The sequence below is a fragment of the Sander vitreus genome, chromosome 12 (genome assembly GCF_031162955.1).
Source record: "Sander vitreus isolate 19-12246 chromosome 12, sanVit1, whole genome shotgun sequence".
NCBI classification, from domain to species: Eukaryota; Metazoa; Chordata; class Actinopteri; order Perciformes; family Percidae; genus Sander; species Sander vitreus.
The window spans coordinates 6,991,914-7,018,331 of record NC_135866.1 but is presented as its reverse complement, the minus strand read 5'-3'; the positions used below and the strand labels follow the sequence as shown (position 1 = coordinate 7,018,331).

The window sequence follows — 26,418 nt, the reverse complement described above, 5'->3', positions numbered from 1 at the left end:
CTTGTGGATTGTAGGGGTAACAGGTGACTGTAGGCGCAGATTTTATCAAGGGGATTACAATATCTGGTGAGCTTACTTTCTGCAATTGAGCTTTTGGACAACTGTTGTCTCCCAGTTTTATCACTTACAGGTAAACTACACAGTATTATTAGAGCTTGAAGGACAGAAATTGCCACCATTAATACAAGCACATGAAAGGCATTACATTTTCCTAAACATAGTTTCACTTGTTTCCCTCACCCACTGATATATTGTACATTTAAGCTCCTGGAGTGGGCTTAAGTGGAAGCTTTGGCACAGCAGAAACCGTCTGACTACTCGAAGATGAAATGCCAATTCCAGTGATGAACCTGATGCTATCGCTCCTGGTGGCCCTGATTCCACAAACCCACACTGGATGAAGTCTTTCATTTTTGTTGGCGCATGCATTTCCGTTATCATGACAGACTTGCATCTGAAGTCTACACTTGTTTGTGATTTGCCAGTTCGATAATAATTAGAGAATTAGAGGAATGGGGCATGACGAAAGGGAAAGCAGGAAAACCACCATCGTAAAATGAGTCACGTTTCAAACCCAGAGAGATCAAAAGAATTCGGATGTGGCTTCATCTTGGCAACTAGACTTAGGATGTACAGTAAAGCGAATGCATTACGATCTGTGAAAGTGTAAAAATAAAATCAGTGCTTTTCCCTTCAGGGATAGAGCTCTTTACTGGGAGACCAACAAATAACTGCGGGCTTCCCTGACACTGTTAGGGAATGGAAAATGTCAGCTTCTTGCATTGTTTTCTGTAAACATTCATCATTTCCTCTTCTAAGTGTGAGGTAAACAATTGATCTGTGTGCTAAAGGCCATGAAGTGCTGCCAACTTACCAGGAGTCCCACGCCAGCTTTGGAAAAAAAATGAAAAGCCTATGATCCTGGAAAAACTTCAATAGGTTTGTGTGTCTGTGCGTATATCTCGGAGTTTGTTTGTGTATGTATTTTATTCTCCAGGATCCTGCTAATCTCCTGACCCCAGATGGAGAACAGTGGGTGAGCAGATTGTATATCCTGCTTGATTTAATATTCATAGATCGGTATGCTATCCTGCCACACACTCTTTTCAAGGCAAAAATGGAAGACTGCACCCCCACCCCCCCACCCCCTCTCATACCTTGGCTATCAGCCTAACAACTGCTGACGTAGGATACAAGGCCTTGTGAGTGTCAGGGCACAAATAAAACCGTAAGATTCGAGAGGAAAACTGAATTAGCAGAGTAACCCGAGCAGGTGTGACGAACAGGACTATGGATCTGCTGCCATACAACAATCTGCTGTGAGCAGCCACATGATACTGTAGGTCCCACTTGCGCTTGAGGATGAAATACAGGGTGTGCCGCATCTTATCAGAGCAGATTATAAGTCTTTCACATATTAAAATCAGTACTTATATACTTAGATATTGTCTTCTATTTTGGATATCATAATATGGCTTAAGTTTGTTGTATTTTCCTGTTTTTAAAGGCTGCATTAGGGTAAAGTGATGTGACTGTTTTAGCTGTTCTATTATTTGCCTTTATTGATGATTTTTTTTAAATCTAGTTATGAAAATATTTCGTTCAAGCACCAGTTGTCAACCCTACAGCATCGTTGCAATATCAAAATCTATGTATTTGGTCAAGAATATCTGATTTTCTCCATATCGCCCAGCCCTACTTATATTCTTAGAAGCTTGGTAAACAGGCAGTATTCAGCAGTGATTGTGTTTGACTATACCTGAGTTTTTTTATTTTTTTAAACTTTTATTTATCCAGGTAAGTCAATTGACAACAAATTCTCATTTGCAACGACGACCTGTCACATTCACACAGTTACACATTCATACCTGGAAGCTGCCCAGTATGGGCACAGTCTGATCTGCTGGCCACTGAGCAGCTCCACTGGGCACCTCAGTGGTGGTAATGAGGGAGGGACAAGCGCTGCTCTTTCACTTTCCCAACCCTGATTTTATCCTGTCGGTCTGGGGATTGAACCGGCGACCTCCCGGTTGCTTCTTTAACCTTTAGGCCACCACTGCCCCAGTCTCTGACTTCATGATGACTGAAACCGTATAAACCACCTCCTTGGATACAAGCTCTTTAAATACACTCAACAAGAGTCCAAATAACAGGCTGTGACAAACAGCTTATGGCTTGTGGATAAAAACATTATCATCCTGGAAAGTATCAGAATGAATCATGTGGCAAACGGGCTTACACTGTAATGATTATTTGTAGTCCTCTAAGGTATAATTAGAGCTTGAAAAGCACTCCAAACTGGTGCAGAGCCACCAAAGACAGTCACTGGTTGTATGTGTTTTCTATAGTTAAGACTATATACACACTGACTGTCAATACTATTGAAGGTCTGTTGGATGTTGATGTCAGTGGTGGAAGAAGTATTCAGATCCTTTACTTAAGTAAAAGTACTGATACCACACTGTAAAAAAAATACTCTGTTACATTGAAAATGCATCCTGCATTGAAAATATTACTGACGTAAAAGTGTATCATCAGGAAAATGTAGGCTACTTTAAGTATTAAAAGTAAAACTACTCAATGCAGAAAAATTCTCACCTTTTCTAAACTGAAAACGATAAATACAGTTCTGTCAATCATCTCAGCTGGACTTGTAGGCCTTTATATATTGTTGGGTAGTTTCATTTATAATAAAACATCGTCTTGTATTAACTACATGTGTATTGTGTGCAACAATCTTATTTGTAAAGTAACTAGTAACTAAAACTGTCAGATTAATGTAGTGGAGTAAAAAGTACAAGATTTCCCTCTGAAATGTAGCGGAGTAGAAGTAGAAAGTGGCATGGAAAGAAAAGACTACAAGTAGCTCAAATTTGTACTCAGTAGGCATACAGTATTTGAGTAAATGTACTTAGTTACATTTCACCACTGGTTGATGTATAGGCCTTTGAGGATTTCAGAAAATTCAACTATCAAAGCATTATCGCAAATGACCATTTGTGCTTAGAAAATTGAACTGATAAGCGTTACACTGACCATTATCTGTACAGCTGTTAATCAAAAAAAACATACATATACAAAAAATATATAATTGCTGAGCCAAAAAACAAGCAAACTACATTGCGATGTTTATCAGCTGACGTGGGGTGAGAACACACCACGTGAAGAACAAGGTGAAAAGGTGTATTCATTGAAGCTCTGTTACATCAGGAGGGAGCATCATAATTCAGGGAGATACCTCATGTGACTGCTGCTGACAGAAACTGTGTCGCTGTAGCTACACTGCTGACCACTGATGATATTGTTGATGGAGCGTGTGTGCTTTTCCTTCTGTCAGTCTTGATTTGACTGAAGCTGGTGGAAACACGCAGTCAGACTGGTCGTCTTGTGCTTCAAGAGCCGGGGCACTTTCCCAGATTTCATCACGATGGCTTGGAGAGGAGGAAGAACACGGTTCTTTTATCGACCGATCCGTTATTTCAACTAAGGCTGGGATTGTTTCTGAACCGAGGACTCAAGAAGAAAAGGAATAAAGGTGATGTCTATAATTAGCCCAATCAATTGGAAATGACAATGAAACGTTGCTACGCCGTGTTTCAGTCGACAATGATGGTGGTGGTTAATTTTGGCAAACCGGGGGGGGGTCCATGGTTCTAACCTTCGCCGGATTACCATAGCATTGTTCTCTTGTCAGCCTTGGACACACTCTGCTGTTACATACTGTTATTTATCCCACATGTGTGTACTGTTTCGGCCACGGATTGCGCTTGGTGCTGTACCTAAGCTTGTCTGGCCAGAACATTTGTTGGTAACGGTGCGGGCCTGCCGACTGGATCAAGGCGAATTCTCCACTATGCCAACGTAGCGTTGTTAGCATAGCGACTTGCTAAGCTAACTAACGGTTGGTGGTAGCCGCTTGATATTCGCTGTCGTCTTTTCTACAGTTAACGTACCTGTTTGTAAATATCTGGTTATGTCTGTATTACAACTTCAGCGTAAACTAAACCTTACAAAGTAAAATAAACCCTCAGGTAACCTTTAAGTAACGTTATAGCTACGTTGTAAATGGAGACTGAGGTAACGTTAAAGTTGAATTATGGGACCTCAGAATTTCGTTATGTTTGTCTTGCTAGCTGCTGAACTTCGTTTGACATAAAATTAACGCGTATTAACTAGCTAGAATAGCTAACGTACACGATTAGTTACAATAAGTAGAGACCTTCGATATGGCCTGAGATAGATATATATATATGTATATGTGTGTGTGTGTGTGTGTGTATATATATATATATATATATGTGTGTGTGTGTGTATATATATATATGTGTGTGTGTGTGTATATATATATATATGTGTAATGCTTTTGCAACTGTGGATAGGAACTCGCGACTGAAACTCGTCACAACCACTAACATGGTGAGTTAAAACCAAAAGTAATACTAAAGTTATACTGTGGGACTATTGCCGACAGTCGTCGTTTAGCATTGTTTCTGCTGCTAATTACATTATTTGCTCTTTTTCTGTTCTTGGATAAATATATGTTTGTAATTTCCATTTCGTTTTGAAACGTTAATGTTGGACAATGTTCTGTCGCAACTTAAGTAACGTTAGTTGATCTAGAAATGCGATATCTGGAAATGAACCCTATGTTTTGACCTGACTCCCAGGAGTTGCAACTGGTCTTAGCTGCATGCTAGTGTACATCTGGGTACTGTAGTACACAGAAAATACTGTAGAATGTATTCCACAGGTGTCTATTTTTCATTTGATTTGTTTTCCAAGCCAAGTCAAAAAGAATGTCAGTTAACTTTTTTATTTTCTTATAACTTATATTTTTTCATTAACAATTTGCATTTTATTTAGTTAACCTTTTAGAATAATTGGTTGATAAATTGTAGGCTAGTGTATGTAAGATAAGTCATATAGTAATAACAGGTTGCATTTTATGTGAGTTGATAAATAAGAGCATTAACAAGTTGTATTTTTAACCTGGTGGGCAGCATGAACTGCTCATTTGAAATGCATGGTTTTGCAGAGGTATTATCTGAGCTCAACTCTGCTCACACTACTCCATGTGCTATTTGCACTTGCCTCTAGCAGTAAGGATGACAAGATGCCAAGCCCAAGATGACTACCTCAAATGTCTTGTTTTGTCCAAAAACAGAAACCAGGAAATATTGACATTTAAGAAGCTGGAGTCATTTAAACTTTTTTTTTTTCTTCTCTCCTACCAATTACTCAAACTGATTTATCGATTGCTCTTTGCAGCTCTAATTTAGTCGATCATCTTTTAACTGTCACCCAATTATCGCTAGCAAATTATTCTTGGATGACTTGGGTTGGGTGCAATGAGATTATTTTTTTTATTTTTTTTGCTTTTGTCTGCAGGAATTCTGTGCAGAAGAATATGCCTGCACCTTGTTGTCTTGCATGTCAGACTCCAGCCCCCAATGAGATACAATTCCTTGTTTGTGGTAAACGCTGAAATAAGCATTTTGTGTTCCAAACGGGCCTGTTTTTTTAATGAAAGCTGTTGACTGAAGATAAAAACATATCTGGGGTTGAAAGCAATTGCACGGTGCTAGGTTACAGTTCTTAAAACGGTAGAGGACTCAAGCTAATTTGCATAGTTTGTTCAAAACAGAAGCCAGGCCACACAGAAGACTAATGGGTTGTCTTGTCTGCTGTCAGGCGACATGTAGACTGAACACGATTACTGCGTGTAGCGCGGCACGTTTAGCTGGTTCAATAAATGCATAATCTGGATGGTCCAGATCTAGATCTTGTTGGCCTGAAGCAGGTTAACTGAGAGAGGTGAGATTAATTGAATGTGGCAGTAATTTTTGTGTCACCGTTAACTGAAACAACAATGATAGGGAAATTTTGACCCCCTTTTTTTTATGGTGTAACTGCCATGCTTTCTGCAGCAGTGAGGGTGTGGTTTCCTGTCGTCTACTGAGAACACTCAGAGTTGGCCATTTTTAATGGATGATAAAAAAAAATGAAACATGATCACAAAAACTTTGACTTTCTGCTTCCCCTACTGATCAAGTGTATCAAGATAAACAAAACAGCTACTGTTAAAATTATATTTTGTTTTTATTGCCTTCCTCAAAACACGATTGAATAGTCCTTAAGGAGAGAGGGTGGTGTATACATTACAGTATATACCCAAGGGAAGATAGTTCAGATTCAACCTGGTTAGAGTCAGACCAGAAACAACCTTCCATCCCATTTACCTACATTATATTTTCTCTTTTTTTTTTTTTTTTAACATACCTCTCTTGGTCTTCCATTTCGACGCCACCTCTACTTCTTTTGACAATCCCTCCCTGTGTGTGTGTCTTACTGCATGTTATTGCCTTGCTGGTTTTGTCAATTTTCTTTCCCTGCTTGCAGACAGATGAGTTTCTCTCGCGGGATGTATAACTGCTATGTCCCTGACTGTACCCTCTGGTCATTTCAGGTGATGACCTGGATGGTGTGCCATGTGAATGACTGAAGACCATGAAGCCCACACACAAGCTACTGTTCGTCCTGTGCCCCATGCTGGTCATGGGCTTTATTTACTACTCTTCCTGGAAGCTACGTCTACAAGTATGGGGCCTGAAGCCTCGTAAGTGACGTCTTCAGTCCGACTGTTTTTGTATCATTGAATAATCCACCTGATCGTCCATCTGTCGTAGTACTCTTGAAACCTACTCGTTATTGAGCAAATGTATTCAACACCTGTCTGTGTTTTGCTTCTGTGTGCTGACTGCCAGTTTAACCGTCTGTCTATTTCAGTCTGTTTCTTTGGGTCTTATTCTACAGTCTCTCTGCTGAGCCGTTAGTATGTCAAGCTGTGTGTCGGTGTCTCCAAACCTGTCTTATCTCTAATACTGAATTAGTTTTTCGCTCACTACACCAGGGCACCGGATGTGGAGGGGAAGCGCTTAATCAGATTTCCTTGTACAGGCAGTATTAGTTGCTTCATCTCTGCTATTTAAAAAAGCAGCCCTGTCCTCACAGATGGGAATCTACTGACAGCCCTCTACCTTGGCTTCAGTAAGAATACTTAGGTTAGGTTACTTTATTGATACCCGTAGGTAAACTAGTTTTACAGTCTAAGAGAGGCGGGACATCCTTAACATAACATGCAACACACAAAACATTAAAACGTATAAAAACAGGTAATAAAACATGGATAAAAAGGAATAGAAAACGGTACATAACCAAAGTGCTTGTGCGTTTTGTGCAAATCATTTTACTGTTTGTTTAACATAGTAATTGCCGCTGGTACAAAACTGTTTTTAAATCTTGTAGTTCTGTAACCAGGAACTCTTAGCCTCCGTCCAGAGGGGAGATCCTGGAATTCCTTATTCAGAGGGTGTAGGCTGTCTTCTTTGATAGCCATAGCTATCCACTGTAATTGTTTGGCATACAGGACATGGGGGTGCAGCTGAGACTCCCCAGTCAGCTTACTTGACCATTTTACAATTTGGTTTAGGTGATTTTTGTGCTTGACTGGAACACACCCAAACCATGCTACTAGGGAGAAAGATATGATGGTTTCGATAAAAGCATGATAGAATAATGTCATCATGGTCTTATGTACTTATGTGTTAACCAAAAAGATGAAAGCCTTTTCTGACTCTGTCTTAAACGGCATACTCATTTTCTCTCATCTAGATATGAGTAAATGGCATTTTAAGATTTCCACGCTTGGATGATGAAACCATTCTTCGAACAGAAAATTCAATTTTGCAATACTCTTATCTGCACACTGTGAAGGCACGTCTTCCACTTTCCACTTAAGCATATTATTGGTATGTCATACTGTGTGTGCACCCTGAAACGGATGTTAAAATCCAGCAGAGGGGGCTAGAAGATTTCTCAATTTTTTTTAAACTTTTTTTTTTTTTTGCCTGTGCCTCCTACAGAGTCTATTTTCTAAGAAAGCATTCTCAGGAAGTCACTTTTGACACAGTACAAATGTCAGTATTTGTCATTTCAAAGGTTCTTCTTGTGGCTTTTTATTCCTTCTTAATGAGAAAGTATGCAGCAAAAGGGAAAGTGAGAGGGGACGACATCATTTGGACATGTATCTCACGCCTTAAATGTTCTGAAACTCTGACATGGTGATGTCAAGTTACTCTGACAATTTGCCTACACAGGGCCCTGTAATATTTCTGTAAATTTCCTCCTTGGCTCAAATGTAATGTCTTAAGATCTGAATATACACTGTACATTATGAAATTGATGAGAACATGTATTATTGATGCTTCAACAACTGATGGGCTTCTGAAGCAGTCAAGCCAAGGAGGTGAACATTATACTGCACAAAAAACAGTATAAGTTCTCTGTGAGAGAACTTATTGTGTAAAAGTCAGAACAAAATGTCTAATCAGATCACAAGAATTACGCAATGTTACTGTGTGAAAGCGCTATTGAGTCAGCACTGAGTAAGCTTTAAATGTGATAAATTGCGGATGTTTGCTTGAATATAGAGAAGTCTTTCATTAGGAACCTGTCGAGTTTTGATGTAGGGAAATTATGTTCCACTGTGGGTGCCCTGAAACGGCTGTTGAGATCGAGTTCTCATACACCTTAACTTGGTTTCTGTCAACCTGTTGGATTTTGCTCTGCTCTTCTACCATGCAGTGTTTCATGTACTGTTGTTGTTGCTGCAGTATGACCACATTGTGGTTGCCGTGGCAAACTGCCCGACATAAATGAGTTCAAATATCACTGTAAGTTTCTGTATACTGTGATGATCTAGTTTATACAGATGACTTTCTTCACTTTCCCAGATAGCTGGTTTTGCGAAACTAATTATCTAATCTAAAAATGTCTTCAAAATTGCAAGTCCAGACAATGACCTGCTCTGTTCACACATTGGCTCAATAAAATAAGTAAATAAAGAGCATGTCTATAGAACAGGACATGCTGTACTGGTTGTATATACACTACAGTATAAAAAACAATGCAATGCACATCTGTTGGCTTAAAGCCAAAGTATTTCCAAGCTACCGAGGAGGAGGCATTACCCTACAGTCACATTAGCTACAAGAGACAGAGACAAAGCGACAGGCTACCATTCATTTTCAGTGGGAGTGGCCGTTTGGCCATGAGCGACTGCCCGTCAGAGTGAAGGCAGCGTGACGTGGCTCGAGTCGAAGAAAATAATTCAAGATGGCGGAAAACGCTTCAGGACATCGTGTTTATGTATATATATATCTGATATGTTTGGCATTTAATCTCATATATTGTGTTACTTTGATCGAGAAATAAATACTTTTAAATCCAAAAACATCGTTCTTGTGACTTAACAATACCTCTGAAGTAACTTTTAAGACATGGTTTAAGGTAGTACTGGAGAATTTTTGTTTACTGTTGCCAAGCAAGCAGTGGTAGGCTAGGCACGCCCAGGAGCGCCCACAAGCGAGTGCGTGTCGCTCTCTTTTGTAGCTAATGTGACTGTGGGGTTACTTTTGGCCTCTAAAGTTTCCTTTCAATCTCTGTTATTTCGTCGTCTCCCAGAGCAACACTTATTTTCTTACTTTTGCATTCTTTTTGCTCCACTCTTCGCTCTCTCTTTAGGTCCTTTTCTTTCGCTTCGTTTTATGGTTCTGGGGAGGCTCCACGCAGCTTGTGTGTGTGTGTGTGTGTGGAAGAGCGAGGAAGAAGTGAGAGAGTGACGGCAATTTTCTTCGGAGTGAGTTCTAGTGCAGAAACAACGCTACCAAGTGATGTGTATTTTTCGAGAGGTGCGTCAAAGAGTATAAACGTAACAAGAGGGGAAATTCAATGGAACTGCAGCTCCGCCATCTTGGACTGAATGTAACACAACGTTCGAGTTTCGCCTCTTGTTGCATCTATCTATAGTCTTTGGGTACATGTCGGGCGGGATGCAACGCTAACAAAATATCGTGTTAACGATATTGAGTCGATTATATCTTGCACCCCTAGGGTGTGTTCATGTGGCCATTGTCATTCTGCTGTCAGCTGGAGTGGATGTTTGACTCTTGTACGGCTAGAGTGATAAAAGGCCCCTGTCCACTTTACCTGTGTATTTTCAACAATAGTCCAACAATTTACTTTGCAGCTGTACATGTTGTTACTTATGATGTTAATGAAGCACACTTTCTGTCGCCTCCAGCTTGTTTCAAGTGGCAATATAGGCAATTATACAACAAGTTAACTGGGTAAACCCAGCCCGATCTGCCGGCGGTTTGATTTCGCCCTGCAGCTCAGGCTGGAAACCTGTACATTATTCTATCCTGCTTCTGTTACAAATCTGCGGGGATCAATCACAAACTGGCTTATCCACCTGGCGCGCTATTGGCGGGTTTAACACGATGCCGATAGAGAAGCGACGGCAAGCAGCTTTTTGTTTACATTCATCATGGCGGCCACCGAAGCGCAGCAACCGATCGTTGGTCTGATTGGTCGAAGGACTATCCAATTGCGTACAGAGTCATTTGAACTGTGCCCGTTGATCACGCCTCTTGTGCAGTAGAAAATACAGAGCAGACTCCCCAGACTAATGTTCAATCTTAAAAGATTGAGCTTGGTCTGGTGATAGCCAGACTAACAATAAGTAGTTCCGACCATGCAATCTGATTGGTCGACTAGACACTTAGAACGTCCTCAAATCAGCATGAAAGCACACCCAGAGCCGTTTGAGTACACCAATGCTGCTCATCTATAAACCTATTACTCATTCCAGAGTTGATTAAAAAACTATTTTTGAAACATGTATTCATGAAAGTAAATCACGAACCACACAGAAGCTCTCCAACATATTTATGATCAAGTGAAGAACACTCTTGAGTTAGTGGACACGTTTAGATCACATCAGCTGTGCCGGTGAGTCAGTGACACACCGCTATGTTAAAAATAGCTCCTACATGTGAAGTTTGCGGGCATAGTAGCTAACGATCTACCCATGTTTTGTTTTTCTCAGAAGATATCAAAATTACAACGCGATTGAGCTAGCAAAGCAGCTTTGTCTTTATATGTGCGGTAGGCTATTTATTTAATCTGGGAAATTCTACGATCTCTAAAAAAAACTAGTTAGCTTAAGTTGGCTAGCTGGGGCTAACTCAGCAGGGACTAGAAATCCTTTGTAAGCAAATTGGCCCCACAATACAAACAATACAGTTAGATTATATCTTTTTTGTTGGTAACCGTTGTATGTATAATCGCAATATTACAGGAGAGGGTAACTTCAGTGGTGCCAATAATGACGTTCTTGCACACCCTCTCATGTAATATCGCTTAATTGCAATACAACTGTTGTCATTGATCTGTAATCATGTTGTGAGACAACTTTGTGAGTATTAAAGTGATTTGATAGACCCTCCCAGTACAGTAGGGGAAAAACTGTTGTTGACCTTGTTTAACAAGTACAGTAGTGCAAAGTGCAATCAGATCACTAGTAAGTGTTTACATGTTTAGAAACCAAAACATGTTGTCTTGTATGATTCACTTGTTAGTGCGTGATCCAAGGATGGTGTTTTGGTCACTTGATAACAGGTTTTTGTATTTTGGTCACTTATAAATATATGGGGCGGTAGTGTATATGGTCAACGTACTGTGGTATACAGTATATCTATATATGGACCTTGTGTATGGACCTTGTGCTAATAAATTGTGTCAATAATGTAGGCCATTAATGAATCTACAGCAAACCAATTTTGTCGTTTGCCAACCAATCTTTTTGGTGATTTTCTTATTGTTTTTAGTGGTGTTTTTTTTCTTTTAAGACTGGTTTTACAGATTTGTTATGTAATGTGGACATGACTTATGTCTAACCTATTTCACACATCACTTTTAAAGAGTGTTTTTGAGTAACAAATTGTTCCAAATAGATTGGCCTACACTTGTGGTGGGTGACTTCTTCAACTTTTGTCAATGATGTGTACAACAGTTTTGCAACACACTTAACTCTTTGAATTCAGTTTCCCAACAGCGTCATCACTTTTAAGCTGCTTTTCTAATATAAAACGCTGAAATAGTTCATTTTGGTTGTTGTTGTGACATAAATCCAGCTGTGGGCTAATAGTGATAGTGATAATAGCTCTGTGTATGTCTTTGAAAAACAATAAAATGAAGAATGTTTTTACACTGCTCATGAATCTATAAAGATACATGTGCTTTCTAAGTGGCATTCCTATTCCCCCAGGTCATTTTCAGTGCCTGATTAGCAGTAGAGTCAGCAGTTGCTCAAGTAGCGTGCTCTAAATATTCCTGACCAAAGCTTGGTTTTTAACATTTAGGGATTGCCTTCTCTTGTGGTCATCAGTGATACGCCTATTACAGTTTCAGCTGGAATAGAGTTTGCCGCGTACTAATTTGGGAATTGGATCTGCCAGAAGCCCTCACATGGAGACACTGTGTTGTACTTGCAGCCCATTATAAAAGAACACAGTTCTGTGCAGAAATTGACATTTGCAGACAGGGTTCAAAATTAGCACCATCTACCAGCCAAATGCTGGTAAAAATGTAAAGTGGCTGGTATATATGCTACTCTCACCAGCCAAAAAAAACCCCAATGGTAATCTATTGAGTGGCTGTGATCTTTTTTTCAGTGTCTTAACCCCCTTTTTGTTTTCAGAGAGTGATGCAGCAGAGACAACTGTAGGCCTGAATAAAGGGGCTGAAGTGAAAAGAATTACAGGTAGAGGCACTCTGCCTATTTATCCTGGGTGTCCACTATTGTCAAGCGGGTGATTTTACACTGGGCTTTTGAGGTTTTTCTTCCTGGAATATAAATCTCTGCTAACAACAATTAAAGCTTTCCATTTCTTACCACTTACATCCACCTAACGCCATTGTTTTATCGCCAAAAATGTTTGTGCTCATTCCCCCATTCAGTTCTCATAGGCAACTTTCAATATACCACTGCCATAACCTCAAAAACACAATGGGGGGCGTGGCCGGGTTGGCTCAGTGGGTAGAGCAGGCGCACATATACTGAGAGGTTTATGCTTCGACGCAGAGGTCCAGGGTTTGAATCCGACCTGTGACGATTTGCTGCATGTCTTCCCCCCTCTCTCTCTCTCCCCTTTCTCACCCAGCTGTCCTGTCAAAATGAAAGGCGGAAAAGCCACAAAAAAAAATTCCCAAAAAACACACACAATGGGGGCTTTCTGCAGTTAATTGTCCACCTCATTGGGCTTTCCGCCTTTCATTTAAGATTGAGGGATGCACCGATCCGACTTTTTCAGTCCCGATGCCTGGGCTTTGTGCATCTGTCGATACCCGATACCGATCCAATACCATTGTTGAATTAATAATACACTGTATACCTTCCACCTTATACCTTCCTTCCATCATATGGAAGAGACTAAAGGCACCAGACTTTCCTAACTAAACATTACTTTCCTGACTAAGACAAAATAACATAGATGTAATGTATTAAATTCTTATTTATTTGTACACTCAACTCTTCCAGCATGCGACACACGTGCGACAGAGGGGAACAAAAACGAACAAAACTGGATCGGCCCGTGGATCTGTTAATTTTTCCGATCCCCGATCCAGCTATTTAGTCAATATCGGGACCGATATCCAATCTTAATATCGGATCGGTGCACCCCTAGTCTTTTTGTCACAAGGCACGTTTGTTGTTGTTCTGTTTTGAAGAGGGCTTTGTAGTTTTCGTCGTGGTAAATCGTCAGTGTTGGGATGAAACATGGCAGCTGTGCTCTTGATTGTTTTAATAGAACTGAGAGGGACGTGTTGATATCTTTCTCTCTGAAACCTGTGTGGGTTTTTGTTTGAAGCTAACCCTCTTCCTAATTAAAAGTCCTCAGTTTTTTTTTTTTGTTCGGTAAAAGAATTATAATGATTAATCTGAAAGGGGATGTGGAATAGAAATGTGCAGCAGTTGCTTAAATCTTAATCGAGCATAATGAACACGGCTTTAAGCACACTCAGAGTGAGTCAGTCACTCACTGTGGTTCAGCCACTGCTGAATAAGACAGCCTTGTGTAATATTGTTACTATACTATATGAATGGCACTGCTGTAATGGTAGACATTAGAGGATCAGCATTCAACCTTTGTGATCTTTTGTTTCTTTCTGTCTCTGTCTGCCTTTTGTGTGCATCTGTTATTGTGCGTAGCCACCAGCCACAGTCTGTGTTTTGCCAAAGCTGATGTTGAAAACGTATATATTTTTTCAAAGATTCTGAGTACTTTGTTCTTGGTTTATAGTTGCTTCCACAGCTCTACAGTGATCTTTTTTTCAGTGTCTTAACCCCCTTTTGTTTTCAGAGAGTGATGCAGCAGAGACAACTGTAGGCCTGAATAAAGGGGCTGAAGTGAAAAGAATTACAGGTAGAGGCACTCTGCCTATTTATCCTGGGTGTCCACTATTGTCAAGCGGGTGATTTTACACTGGGCTTTTGAGATTTTTCTTCCTGGAATATAAATCTCTGCTAACAACAATAAAAGCTTTCCATTTATTTTTTTTACCACTTCCATCTACCTAACGCCATTGTTTTATCACCAAAAATGTTTGTGCTCATTCCCCCATTCAGTTCTCATAGGCAACTTTCAATATACCACTGCCATAACTTCAAAAACACAATGGGGGCTTTCTGCAGTTATTTTTCCACCTCATTGGGCTTTCCGCCTTTCATTTAAGATTGAGATTTAGTAGGTTTTAATTCTAACTTCTCTTCCTTCTCCCTTCTCTTGCTCAGTAATTTCTGACATTTTCCAGTTGGCCAAATTCTGACATAACAGACTGAGTTCAAACAGGGCTAACTGACCATTTTGTGTTTCAGAGTTGGGAACGGACATCCCCGTGGGACGAATAGTAGGCTCAGGTACATCTGCAGCCCCACCTATCGAACCCCCCCCCCCCCACCCATCCTCGTTGTCCCTCTGCCATTTAAAATTACATTACATTTAAAACCTTTTTTAAAACCCAGCAATACTTCAGCAGCCACATTTGGGTTCAGAAGTGAGCCATATCCCCCCACCAAAAAAAAAGAGTCAGTAACACATCTGGTTGACAGAGTTGGCCAACAGACAGAGCAACGTGTTTTCAAAGTTAATTCAAGTTGCTGTAATCAGAGATGGCAAAAGTACTCACTTCCTGTACTCAAGTAGAAGTACAGATACTTGTGTTAAAAAAATACTCTGGTAAAAGTAGAAGTACTGATTTAACTTCTTTACTCAAGTAAAAGTAACAAAGTACAGGCTTGGAAATTTACTTGTATAAAAGTAAAAGTAGCCTTATGCAAAGCTACCTGGACCACACACGTTACTAGAGTGCAAGCTGAGAAACTTCAGTGGACATGGAAAAAAGGCTCTTTAGATGCCATTGCCTACATTATAAAATGGATGGCTGCCAATAGGCCTAAAACATCACATAGATGATTATTGTGACAGAGACTATTATATAATAATAGACTATATTAATAAGATTCTGACTGAGTAGCAAGATATGAATTCAGTTGTGATTCTGTGAGAATTCACACATCCAGTTTCTCTTTTTTAATCTCCTTAACATTTAAAGGAATCTGTGTGTGTGTGTGTGTGTGTGTGTGTGTGTGTGTGTGTGTGTGTGCTCAAATATGGATTCTGGAAAAAAAATAAAGGATAACATATGAATTACTAAACAGACTTAATTAAGGGGTTCCCCATACTTTTAGAGTTATGCAGCACATTTGCCAGGAGTCATTCTTGATGCCTACTATCTCAAACATCTCTCTCAGATAAGGCCGAAGATGATTGGGAATGTCTTGCTGCGTTGTCTGCCGAATCTCTGGGATCTCCGTTTTCTTCATTTCCCCCGTCCATACTACTATGTGCTAACGTTACCGCCATCAAGCCGCAATGATTTGCCGCGAATGAATGCTGCCGAATCTGTCGAGTCATCTTGCAGTCGTGCGTCAAGTGCAACGTGCTGTATATTCCCATCCAATTGGATTGAGTGCGGTATTGATGACGCGAAAAATAATAACGGTAACTCCACTGAAATTATTTGAAACTAAAGTAACGAGCCAATTCTGTAAAATGTAAGGGGCAGAAAGTACCGATATTTTTAAAAATGTATGGACTAAAGGTAAAAAGTCGGCGCAAAAATAAATAGTAAAGTAAAAATATCTGAAAAATCTACTTGAGTACAGTAACAAAGTATTTGTACTGCGTTACTTCCCATCTCTGGCTGTAGTAATGAAATACTGGCAACTTGTGAGGAATTGCACATCTGCTCAGTCATGAAGCTGCAGTGTGATACAACACTGCCCTCTGTTGTCATGGCTCGGTACCTAATTTGTTGGCAAGAGAAGCAGTCTGCAGGAGTTTTGGTGCATTACACAGTACAGTAAGGTTCCACGGCACGGACCAACATTTCTCTTACTGGTAGGAACCTGCCGCTTTGATTTCTCCCAAGCTGTTCCCTCAAATTGGCCTTTTTGGCTGCTTTATGCTTCTCAGCAGAAACATAATACACACACGCACACGCGCACGCGCACACACACACACACACACACACACACACACACACTCGCTCATCTTGACTGCCTTTGCAACGTCCCCATTCTCCCAAGCAGTGCTTGGATCCTTTCCTATTCAGCCACCACGCATTCCCATTGTCCGTTTCTTTATCTTTCTCCTCCAGCTTCTCTGTGAAGACAAGATCCGCAGCCACAGGAGTAATACCACGCTCTTCCTACTTTCAACTAACGCTCATGTTAAACGTAGTCCTCCGTCACTCTTAATTCCAGCATTTTACTGACCGAAATTGAAATATGTTAACTGTTTGTTAGTCTGAAAGTGATATTGTAGAATATAAGACATAGATACTTAAATGACATTATTGAGGAAAAAGATTCAAATTTCTCCACAAATATTTACCTCTGTGCTTCTCTGTCTTCTACCTTAACGCTTCACCAGGCACCTATCGGCTGCCCCTTTGGTTGTCCCATAGGTGATCTCTAACTTCTTTTCTAACTTAATTTTTTTTAAAACTGAACAGATTTGTTTTGGCTGGCTTCTCCCTAATCTCGCTTGTTTGTCACAAATGCTTAATTCTAATGCTTTTATTTTTCTTTCACATTCGTCCTTTTGTTTTCCCTGTGAACGACGCACAGGTTGTTTACAACTACAGCCAATGAGCTGCTAGTTGAAATCATGTACATTGGATGAACAGCACTAATGATCCAGCTGTATAAAAGTTCCCACATGCCGTACTTTCCGTACTCCATCTCTGTTCTTGTCTTTCTTTTCCAGTGTATGATAAGCAGGGCTTTCTGCTGCAGCTGGACACAAAACTGTGAGTACATCTCTTCAAGTAAACATTTCTGTCATTAAATGTAACATGTTTAGCAATTCTCTACCATTGTACTGCGTGGGGGTATTTTGTAACTTGTTATATTTAGAACGGCTGAATTCCCACTTTGACTTTGACCCCATTAGTTTAGATAATGTTTTACAGCTTGTTCCACTGAATACATATCCATGCAGGTTCTGGTTGATCAATTGGGGGAAACATGAAAACCTAAACCTTGGACCAATTAACCTCACTTGATTCTTTTTTTTTTTTTTTAAATAAACACATTGCATCTTGTTGGAGTCCTGAGAAAAACCTGGTGACAAATGCGCAGATTGAATTGGCGGTCTGAGTAATACATTAAGAGATTTATGTGAAATTATATGTAGTTGGTGCGTCCCCCCCCCACCAGAGCAGCTGTGGTTTGTCAGGGCGAGAACATGCTACATTGAGTCATTACGCAGCTGTCATTGTGTCAGCGTGTCCGTTGAGATGTGTATAATTCCCTGAATTGGTTTGACACTCTTGCTCTAAACTGCAGCGATAACGCCCCCTCCTCCGGCCCTCCCATTACCGTGCAGGCAATAATCATATGCTCCCATCACCACCCCCGGCTCTCACAGGGCACGTCTGTCCGCACTCTGCTCGCACACTGTAAGCACTGTGTCAGCACAAACTTTAAGGTGGTTTTCACATGGGCTCAGTTTATCTAATACAGCTCCTTTTTATTATATCTACGGTGTCATTAATTACTCCATGAGAGCACATGCGTACAATAGTGCAATTCATCTTAAAGCTAGTAATTAGTTGTAATTTATTCCCACTGGTAGTCTGATGGGGAAAGTGCCCCCTCTAGATTTGATTCCCACCAAATCACTTACATCTTGAGGCCAATTAAGGCCAAGCTGCAAGTGGACAGCATTCTAGCATACTGAAACATAATCAGGTTCAGGTTACTTTAGTTGTACCCGTAGGTAGATTTGTTCTGCAGCAAGAGTATGACATCCATCACGACGCGCTACTACAAAAACGCACCAAAAACTGACACAAGTACTCCAAATCTGATACAAATACTCAAGGTTCCACCAATCGGCACATAAGAGAGAGAGAGAATTAGAGAGAGAGAGATAAATAAGTGAAATAAAATAATTCCAATAAATAATAAAACCAAGATAATATATCAGCATAGGAGCTTCAATTTGTATACAAGCAGGCCCCAGTCAAGCCCCTTCTCCTGGTAACTCTGATTTCAGGCCTCACACAGTGAGTGTTTATTTGAGCTAGATTCATGGCATACATAAGGTTATTAATGACCATGCTAGTAATCGGGAGGTTCTAGTTTTAGCATTGCCAGTGTGATTATTTGAACAAGGCCCCTCTGCTTTGTCTCGCCACACATAGGTGATCTGCTGAGCTGTTGCTGAGCTCTCCCACTTCCTAAGCCAACCCGTTTCTTCTTCTTTTTTTCCCCCTCTCCATATCTCTCAAGCAGATTGTTTGACAAGCTCAGTTTTTTTGAGGCTTAGAAATGTGTCAGTGTAATTGATAATTGGTTGTCACAGTGTGTCTGATTAATCGCTCCCTCTGTTCTTTTCATGTACAGGCCACCAGAGTTGGCATACAAGTATGGCAACCTCAGCGAAGGACTGTGCAAGCCAGGATACGCAGCAGCCAAGATGACAGCCATCTATCCTAAGTGAGAAGGATTGCCCTTTCTTTGAATTTCACATAACATTGGATGCATATCCACAGTTCTTTTTTTTATTTTTATTTTTTATTTGAACTTGCTTCAAGAACTTCACATACGCAATCACAAGCTTCACAAACAAATCATTTTTAATTGGATGTCAGCGGGAGAAAAGCTAAAACTGTCACTCTTGCATACCAAGATGCATGATGTCACCCCTCAGGCCAACTTGGCCGGAAGGGTTTTTGAGTCAGAAACAGAGAAGCCCCCACATTCCTCTCCAATCTTCCCCAGTTTTCAATCATGTTTCTATCATCTTCTCCCCCACTACAAAACCCGGACTGTGTCCTTGCGATCCCCCTGTTACACAAAAGAACCTCTGTCACCCGAGTACAAGATCTCCCATCTTTCTCCTATCGCATCCAAGAGCCTCCCAGGCTTTCTCTGTGAATGACACCAACCCAGCTTCCTGTCCTGACTCATCACAAGCTCCGTGGTACCCAGCCCACACAGTGCACACAATCCTCCGCGGCCCTGTTCTGATGTCAGTGGCTCTTTTGATTTTCCTATTTGCCGCCCATCTCAGCTCAATCTATAGGGCATTGTCCCAGCAGCATTCTCGAGCTAAGCTAATAGAGGGGCAATTTACCACATTGCTGAACAATAGCCAGTGGCACTCCAATGCAGTACTTGAGCTAGTTATGGAACAAATTTGCCAACCCATTTCCACGAATAAGTATTGAACCCAATATATCTATTGCCTGAGGATGCACGGACGATCACGTTCAAAGCTTAGAAAAATACAGTATACTAGTTCTACAATAAATTCCAATACGTTATAAAAAAATCTTTTTTACTTTGTTTTATATATTCAAATATTTGACATTTTAACATTGACGTTTTTTTTTTTTTTGGTTGAACTCTTTTATACATAATTCTTTCTCTCCCTGCCTGTGTGATATTCTGCCCCAATATTCTGTTAAAATACGATGCTCTCAACGTTGAAGTAAAGCTAACCAAACCATATGGAATAATATATACAGTGTATATATTGAACGAATTGACAAACCAACTCTAAACGCCATCCGCTGCACTGTCCGCTGTAAATTGCAGCGCTGGTTAACAAGACAGACGAAGCAGTTGTGTGAAACTTCCCTCTGCCCATCGGAGAGGCTACGTGTTACTATGTCCTCCCTCTTAATGACTTCCGCTAATCAGCCGCACGTGTCGGATCAAAGTTCTGCACAACACGGAATACCCAGCGGGAGCCCACTGATTGCTACCACCTTCAACCCAGTCACACATCGGTCAATGAGCACAATTAATGCCGTGTGTGTACGTATGGGTTTGTATGCAGGAGTGTAAGTGTACGGTCGAACCTACGCAATCTTGCAGTCTGTGATTTATCACGTCCTGTGTGAAAAAGGAGTCAACCAATTGACATCGTGTTTGTTACCCCAGTCTGTGTTGAATGTTTACCAGGCAAAAAACAAACCAATTTAAAAGTCCTTGTTAGCATTTTGTTTAAATAGGTGTGGCCTACAGTTCAGCTGTTAGAGAAAACCTACTTAACCCCTAGCAGTGAGGTCCTCTCGTGGCCTCCCTCTAATCATCTCCTGCTTCCTCCATGTTTGTCTTCTGTGGAGCCCCCTGCCCTGCAGAATCCAATTTATTTTACTCCCCTCCGCTTTACCCAAAACTGTTTGTATTACAGTCCTAAATCAAGTGTTGGCAGTGAACTTGAAGCGGCACGGTTATGAAAATATTGCCCATGAGAGATGGACCTAGCAAAGGAAATGAGCACAATGCGTCCCTGCCTGTTGGCTGTTTTGGGAGCCCTCACTTTTTATTTAACAACAAGCAGCCCCCTGTCTCTTCGCTTTGTCAGGATGTCAGTGACGGACTGTCGGTCAGGGCTCAGTGACTTGCAATGGTCCTGTGTTATTTATAGCCCCTTCTGGCCTCAGAAGTCCTGGGTTTAATGAATCTCCATTTGTTTTGGCAGGACAGAAGTCTCTCTCTCTCTCTCTCTCTGTGTGTGTCAGGTGATGTGAGGACGAGAGAGTGTCATACATAACTGCCTCTCCTCTCAAGTCTTCTCTCTGCCTTCATGTTTTAAACCTGGAGGATAATGAGTATATCAAAGACTGATTAGGTTGCTCGGAAGAGGTTTAGGCTAACCGGAAGGCCTCCCAATAATGTCAGCCATGTTTGGTCATTGCGCCTCAGAGCTCCACATATCTCTTGTGAACCAATGGCAGTGTTATGGGAACAAGCTATCCAAGATTCCTGCTGAGAAACAAGGGAGTGTGGTGGAGTTTGTGTGTCCTCTCCTGGTTCCAGTTACTGTAGTCTGTCGGCTGTGGGAGCCATAATTTATGGTTGGTGAGAAAGAACCGTGTGTGTGTGTGTGTGTGTGTGTGTGTGTGTGTGTGTGTTTCAGCCAACCAACCATCAGCCCCTCAGCAAGATGCAATAGTTATGTTGCTGGTGGTCTGGTTTCCGCTAATCTCTGTAACTGTCTTCTATCATAAACAAAAATAATACACAGCAGCTCTGTAGATCTCTCCAAGGCGCCTAGCATTGTGTGTGTGTGTGTGTGCGTGCGTGTGTGTGTGTACACAGACATGCATGGAGTTCCATGCCTGTTGATGCCAAAAAAGACACAACCAGAGCGGCTGTCTCTCTCCTCTTATGCCCCCCCTTACTTGACAGCAGGTCATAAAAACACACATTCATCCTGGAGCCACACTTGCAGAAGTGGCACGTAGCCCAGCACTTTGGGTCACAGGTGTGACTAAGAGGAAATGGCTTCTTTTGATTTTAGAGCTGCAATTAATCAAAGAAAAAAAAGGACACACTCATACAGGCACACCAGATAAGGAAGAGTCAATGCTGGAAGTAGCAGTTCATGGGGCATTAAAAACACTGGTCACAGACAATCAAACTCCATTTGTTTTTAATGTTGTACGATGACTTGCTTCACACTGGAGCAGTTTAACATGTCCTCTGTTATGGGCGTAAAACAGAGTTCATATTTTTATTTTTATTTTTTTTTTTTTTTTTTTTTTTACTTCTAGCCCCAAATCATTTGAGGAAAAGCATTCTGGCCTGAGTGGATTGTCCCAGCACATGTATCAAAACTGTGTGTCAGCTGTGATTTAGTCCTGGGTGGAGAGGTTCTGTTGATGGGTTATGCTCTGCAGCCACCTTCTGTGTCACTCCCTGCCTCTTAGACTTTATTATCCGCTTAGTTTTTAGCTTCCTTTGCTTGTTTTGGGAGGCTTTAGCAGGGGAGGTAGGGATTCTTGTCCGATTTAACGACAGTGGAACAAGTGATTTTTGTTTATCACTTTGCGGCTTCAACTTTTGCCCAGGTCGTTAACCCCGCCGTCACAGGTGAAGCAGGGATTAGGGGAAGCCACAGGGTCTCTCTTTGGAGAGGAGAAAAGGTGTGGTGGGGGAATGCACAGCAAAATCAATAATTTCTCTTCCTCCTTTCTCTTTCTTTCCTCCGTCTTATTACAGGTTCATGAAACCGGCACCCATGTTTCTTGATCGGAACTTCAAACGTCTTGCAAAAGTCAGCAATTACTTGCCTCCATTTGGATTCAGAACGCAAGGTAAGAACGGTTCATTCTGTTACCTTCCACTAGTGATGTCTGCTTCACATTTCTTAAACGGTGTGTTCAAGGATGGTGTCCATAAAGACATAAATACTCCAATGCAATTAGTGATGTGGTGTGTAGACAGCGGCTGCAGGCTACAGTATTTTGTGACCGCGGTGCCTGGCATTTCAGAGTAATAAACCATCTGCCCAGATGATTTACAGTTTTGTTCCCGGTTGCCAACATTACACTTCTCCATGGGTCAAAAGTAGGGGTAGGGGGAGAAAGTCGTTTCTTAGATGAATCGCGATTCCCTCTTGAAAGGGAAACTTCTTCTCCACAAACCCCTTCCCCCCCGTCTCCACACACGCGCACACACACGCGCACACACACACACACACACACACACACACACAGTGGATAGTGACAGGTCAAGAAAAGTGGGGCTCCGGTGTGGGAACATTTTGGCTTTAAGCCAAATGAGCTTGGCCAAACTTGGACCAGCCGGTATGTCGACTTTGTTTAAAAACAGTGGCAGCGAAAAGAGGCAATGCAACTAACCTAAAATCTCACCTAAAACATAACCATCCCACCCAGTTTTTCAACCTGGGAACAACAACCGCAGCTGGAGGTGAAGAGGGGTCTTCCAGACAGTTATCTGTTACAGATGCTCTTTCCCGGCAGTGCAAATATAAACGTGACAGCACGGAATGGCGCACGCTCACAGATTGCGTATCTCGCTATATAGCCAAGAATGCCAATGTTCTGCCACTTTTCAGTCTTTTTTGTTATTGTTGCAAGGCTGATGTCTATGGCAGAATATATTCTGCCTCAGGTGTATTGCTCTGCCTTGTCCTGAGTTGAGAGAAAGTGAGATAGGTAATCCATCACAGTACACCTTTAGTCTTTGCCAAAATGATGCCATCATGATAAGCAATCACATGCTGCTTTCGATGTAACGCAAGCAGGGATTGAAAACGGCTGCTATCCCCTGCTGTCCCACATTGAAGATTTTAGAATCGATGGCTGAACGGCAGATTTTTTTGATGCAAGTCTGCATCATCCGTGCTTTGTTGACTTCTGGGTAGGGAGTCCATTGGGACAGGTTGGGATGGGTTCCATTTTGGATCTGGTTCCTGGTTTGCAAAATGCTCAGGTTCGTTAAGCTATTTGTTATAAGTTATCTCTCCTCACTCTTTTCTTAGCAAAGAGCAATGGAAAACATGTAGGCACATTAATTATGTAATGGTTTAAATGAGGTTTGGCTGTTCTCTGGTTAATGTGATTTTTGCAGCTGGTGTCTGTAAGGCAGTGCTTAATTTGTAAAGTGGGAGGGCCTGGAGCGCAGAGGGGGTGGTGGATCTGGTGACTCAAAACGGGGGTTGGAGGTAACGGAACAAAAAAAAAAAAACTGTTTTGTAGTGTTTGTACTGTCTTACGTAGCTTCTCTGACTAAAAAAACCTAAACAGCTGGACACAGGTGTGATTTTTGAAGTTCAATACTGTCTCTAGAGAAACACTAATCTGATCCCCACATCAAGTTCAGATTTCCCCAGTTAACGATTTGAATTGATACATCAAGGGATTCATCTGATCAACTAATGGGACCTTCAGTATTTGGAGTAAGTCGCAGGTGAAGAACAGTCACCTACAGCTGTTCATTGATTGATCAATTAATGGACATTTCAGGTATTAGGCTGCTCATCTACTAACCTGCTATATGGAATATTAAATACATTTTTACCCCTTGCCAGTTTTCAGCCTCGAACTCTGGCTCAGCCAGTGTTCTAACCTTCTGACCAGGCTGAAAACAAGGTTATTATTTTAAGTTTATAATACTCGTATTGTACCATGCCCATAGCTCAGAATATATGAATATTTTCTAGACATTTTTATTTTTAATTTACAATGTAGGCACTGTAGGCTTCTGTGTTGGTCATAGTAACAACCTTATCAGTGATGTTCATTTGTCCTGCGGGATGAATTCTAGCTTGGGACCAGGTAACGTGTCTCCCAACACTCCAACTTTATTGTTCCCACACACAGTGCTTGTACTTGTTCCCTGACCTTAACACACTCCAGCACTTCAGATATCAAACCAGTACACAATGCCACGGGAACTGAAGAGATAACATTACAGTTGGCTTCAGTGACGTGCTCTGTCACATATTTTCCAATACTTAGTAGCAGAAGGTACAGTCAATGTTGCCTTTTGTGCGCTGGCGAGCTCTCCGCTGTCATACGAACACACGCGCGCACACACACACACACACACACACACACACACACACACTGTCTCTGTCTCAGCCGCTTTCAAAAGGGCACTCCCTGTGCGAGTGTTACACCTGGTTTCTGTTTTCTCCACGGACTGCGATGGCAGTGGGGTTTCCCTTTTAGTGCTAGTCATGTGGAGAGATGATACGTGTGGAACTTGAATAGAACGCCACAAAGGATTCCAAATTGGGAACACGGAGTGGCGGTGATGGGCGGCAGGTTTATTTTTACTTTACTTTTTATTCTGCCAAGAGGTATCTTTGGCACACATCAACCACAGCAGAGAACAGTAAACCTGTGTTGATTCGGTCTCGGAGAAAGAAAACCATACTTGTCAGCACTGCAGGATGCCAGTCAGCCACTGAACGGTTGAGTAATGGCCTATATTTTGCATCAATTGTTAAATATTATTCTCACTTATGTTGTTCTCTCTAAATGATATCGTTCTGCAGTCCAAAGTGAATTCAGGTAAGCTGTTTACACGATGTTGTTCAGCAGCCAGAGGTTTATATACAGGTAAAAGAGGCTTTTTTTAATTGAATTTTTATTCACTCAGTTTGACAAATTAGGAGAAAATGTAAACATTTTCACAGTGCTTTGAAATTGTTGGCTAAAGGAATTTAGCTAACCGAAAGATACAATATTTCCCAGCAGTTTATGACAGATAATTGACATTAATTTAGCAGATTGCACTAATGTTTTATTTCTTTTGCTTATGTTGACGCAATTATATTCATAATCCGAGCATGAGGTTTACACAAGCGCTGCCTCAGTCACATGATCACACTGTTTACGTGAGTGGTCATTCACAGCTTTATCTTCTTTGTAACATGAGACAAGAGCAGGTGCACAAGTGTATGAGTACATTCATATAAACCATTTGTAAAATACATATAACCTCAGTCTCATAGAGCCTTGCCACAACACGGCAAAGCTTTTTTTGTGGAGACGATGTCGTATTGAAACTGTAACTTGTATCACTTTTTACAGCCACCTTGGTCCCTACATCTATAGTTCAGGATTGTCCAATTATCCATGTCCTTGATAAATTAGTCGGTAACACTTTACTTGAAGGTGTCTACATAAGAGTGACATGACACGGTCATGAACACATGACACTGTCACGACACTGTCATGACACAGTAACCCTAACCCTAACTCTAACCCTAACTTGTCATGACAAAAACCGAATGACACTTACTAAAAGAAGCGTTATGTCATAAACGTTTATGACTTGTTTATAATGTTTATGACACATTCATGACATTGTCATGTCACTCTTATATAGATCCAAGTAAAGTGTAACCAATTACAACAAACTGTGATCGAATATTTTTTTTCTTCCTTTTTCCCCGTGGCACTTAATGCTGATTCAAAATCCTACTAAAGTCCTACTGTACTCGGTACAGGCCTGACAAATACCACTCTCTCATCGCATTGATTCTTTTATATTGTTTAGGCTACACTTTTCCCAACAATGTGTCTGTGTTTATGTGTTGCCTGATGCTTCCGATCTTCCTCTATGCTAGCAGTGAAGACTTTTGTCAGTTCAAGAGTTCCGTGTTGGACCAATGT

The 26,418-nt window shown here is 41.1% G+C and overlaps 1 protein-coding gene across 7 annotated transcripts in view; it reads left to right on the top strand.

Annotated features, from left to right (window-relative positions):
• The window catches only part of st3gal3b (ST3 beta-galactoside alpha-2,3-sialyltransferase 3b), a 65,028-nt gene that overhangs the window by 6,000 nt on the left and 32,610 nt on the right, over positions 1 to 26,418 (top strand). Inside the window, exons 1-8 of one of the 7 annotated variants that reach the window (XM_078263462.1) lie at positions 3,196 to 3,535; positions 6,467 to 6,616; positions 12,602 to 12,664; positions 14,265 to 14,327; positions 14,780 to 14,821; positions 17,235 to 17,277; positions 18,878 to 18,970; positions 22,490 to 22,584. In XM_078263462.1, coding sequence (XP_078119588.1) covers positions 6,508 to 6,616; positions 12,602 to 12,664; positions 14,265 to 14,327; positions 14,780 to 14,821; positions 17,235 to 17,277; positions 18,878 to 18,970; positions 22,490 to 22,584 — 508 coding nt within the window. In that variant the 5' untranslated portion in view covers positions 3,196 to 3,535; positions 6,467 to 6,507. Of the gene's footprint in view, positions 1 to 3,195; positions 3,536 to 3,662; positions 3,902 to 4,353; positions 4,417 to 5,451; positions 5,475 to 6,466; positions 6,617 to 12,601; positions 12,665 to 14,264; positions 14,328 to 14,779; positions 14,822 to 17,234; positions 17,278 to 18,877; positions 18,971 to 22,489; positions 22,585 to 26,418 lie in introns of those variants that run through there. The other 6 variants (XM_078263466.1, XM_078263463.1, XM_078263464.1 and 3 more) reach the window with 6 other exon arrangements.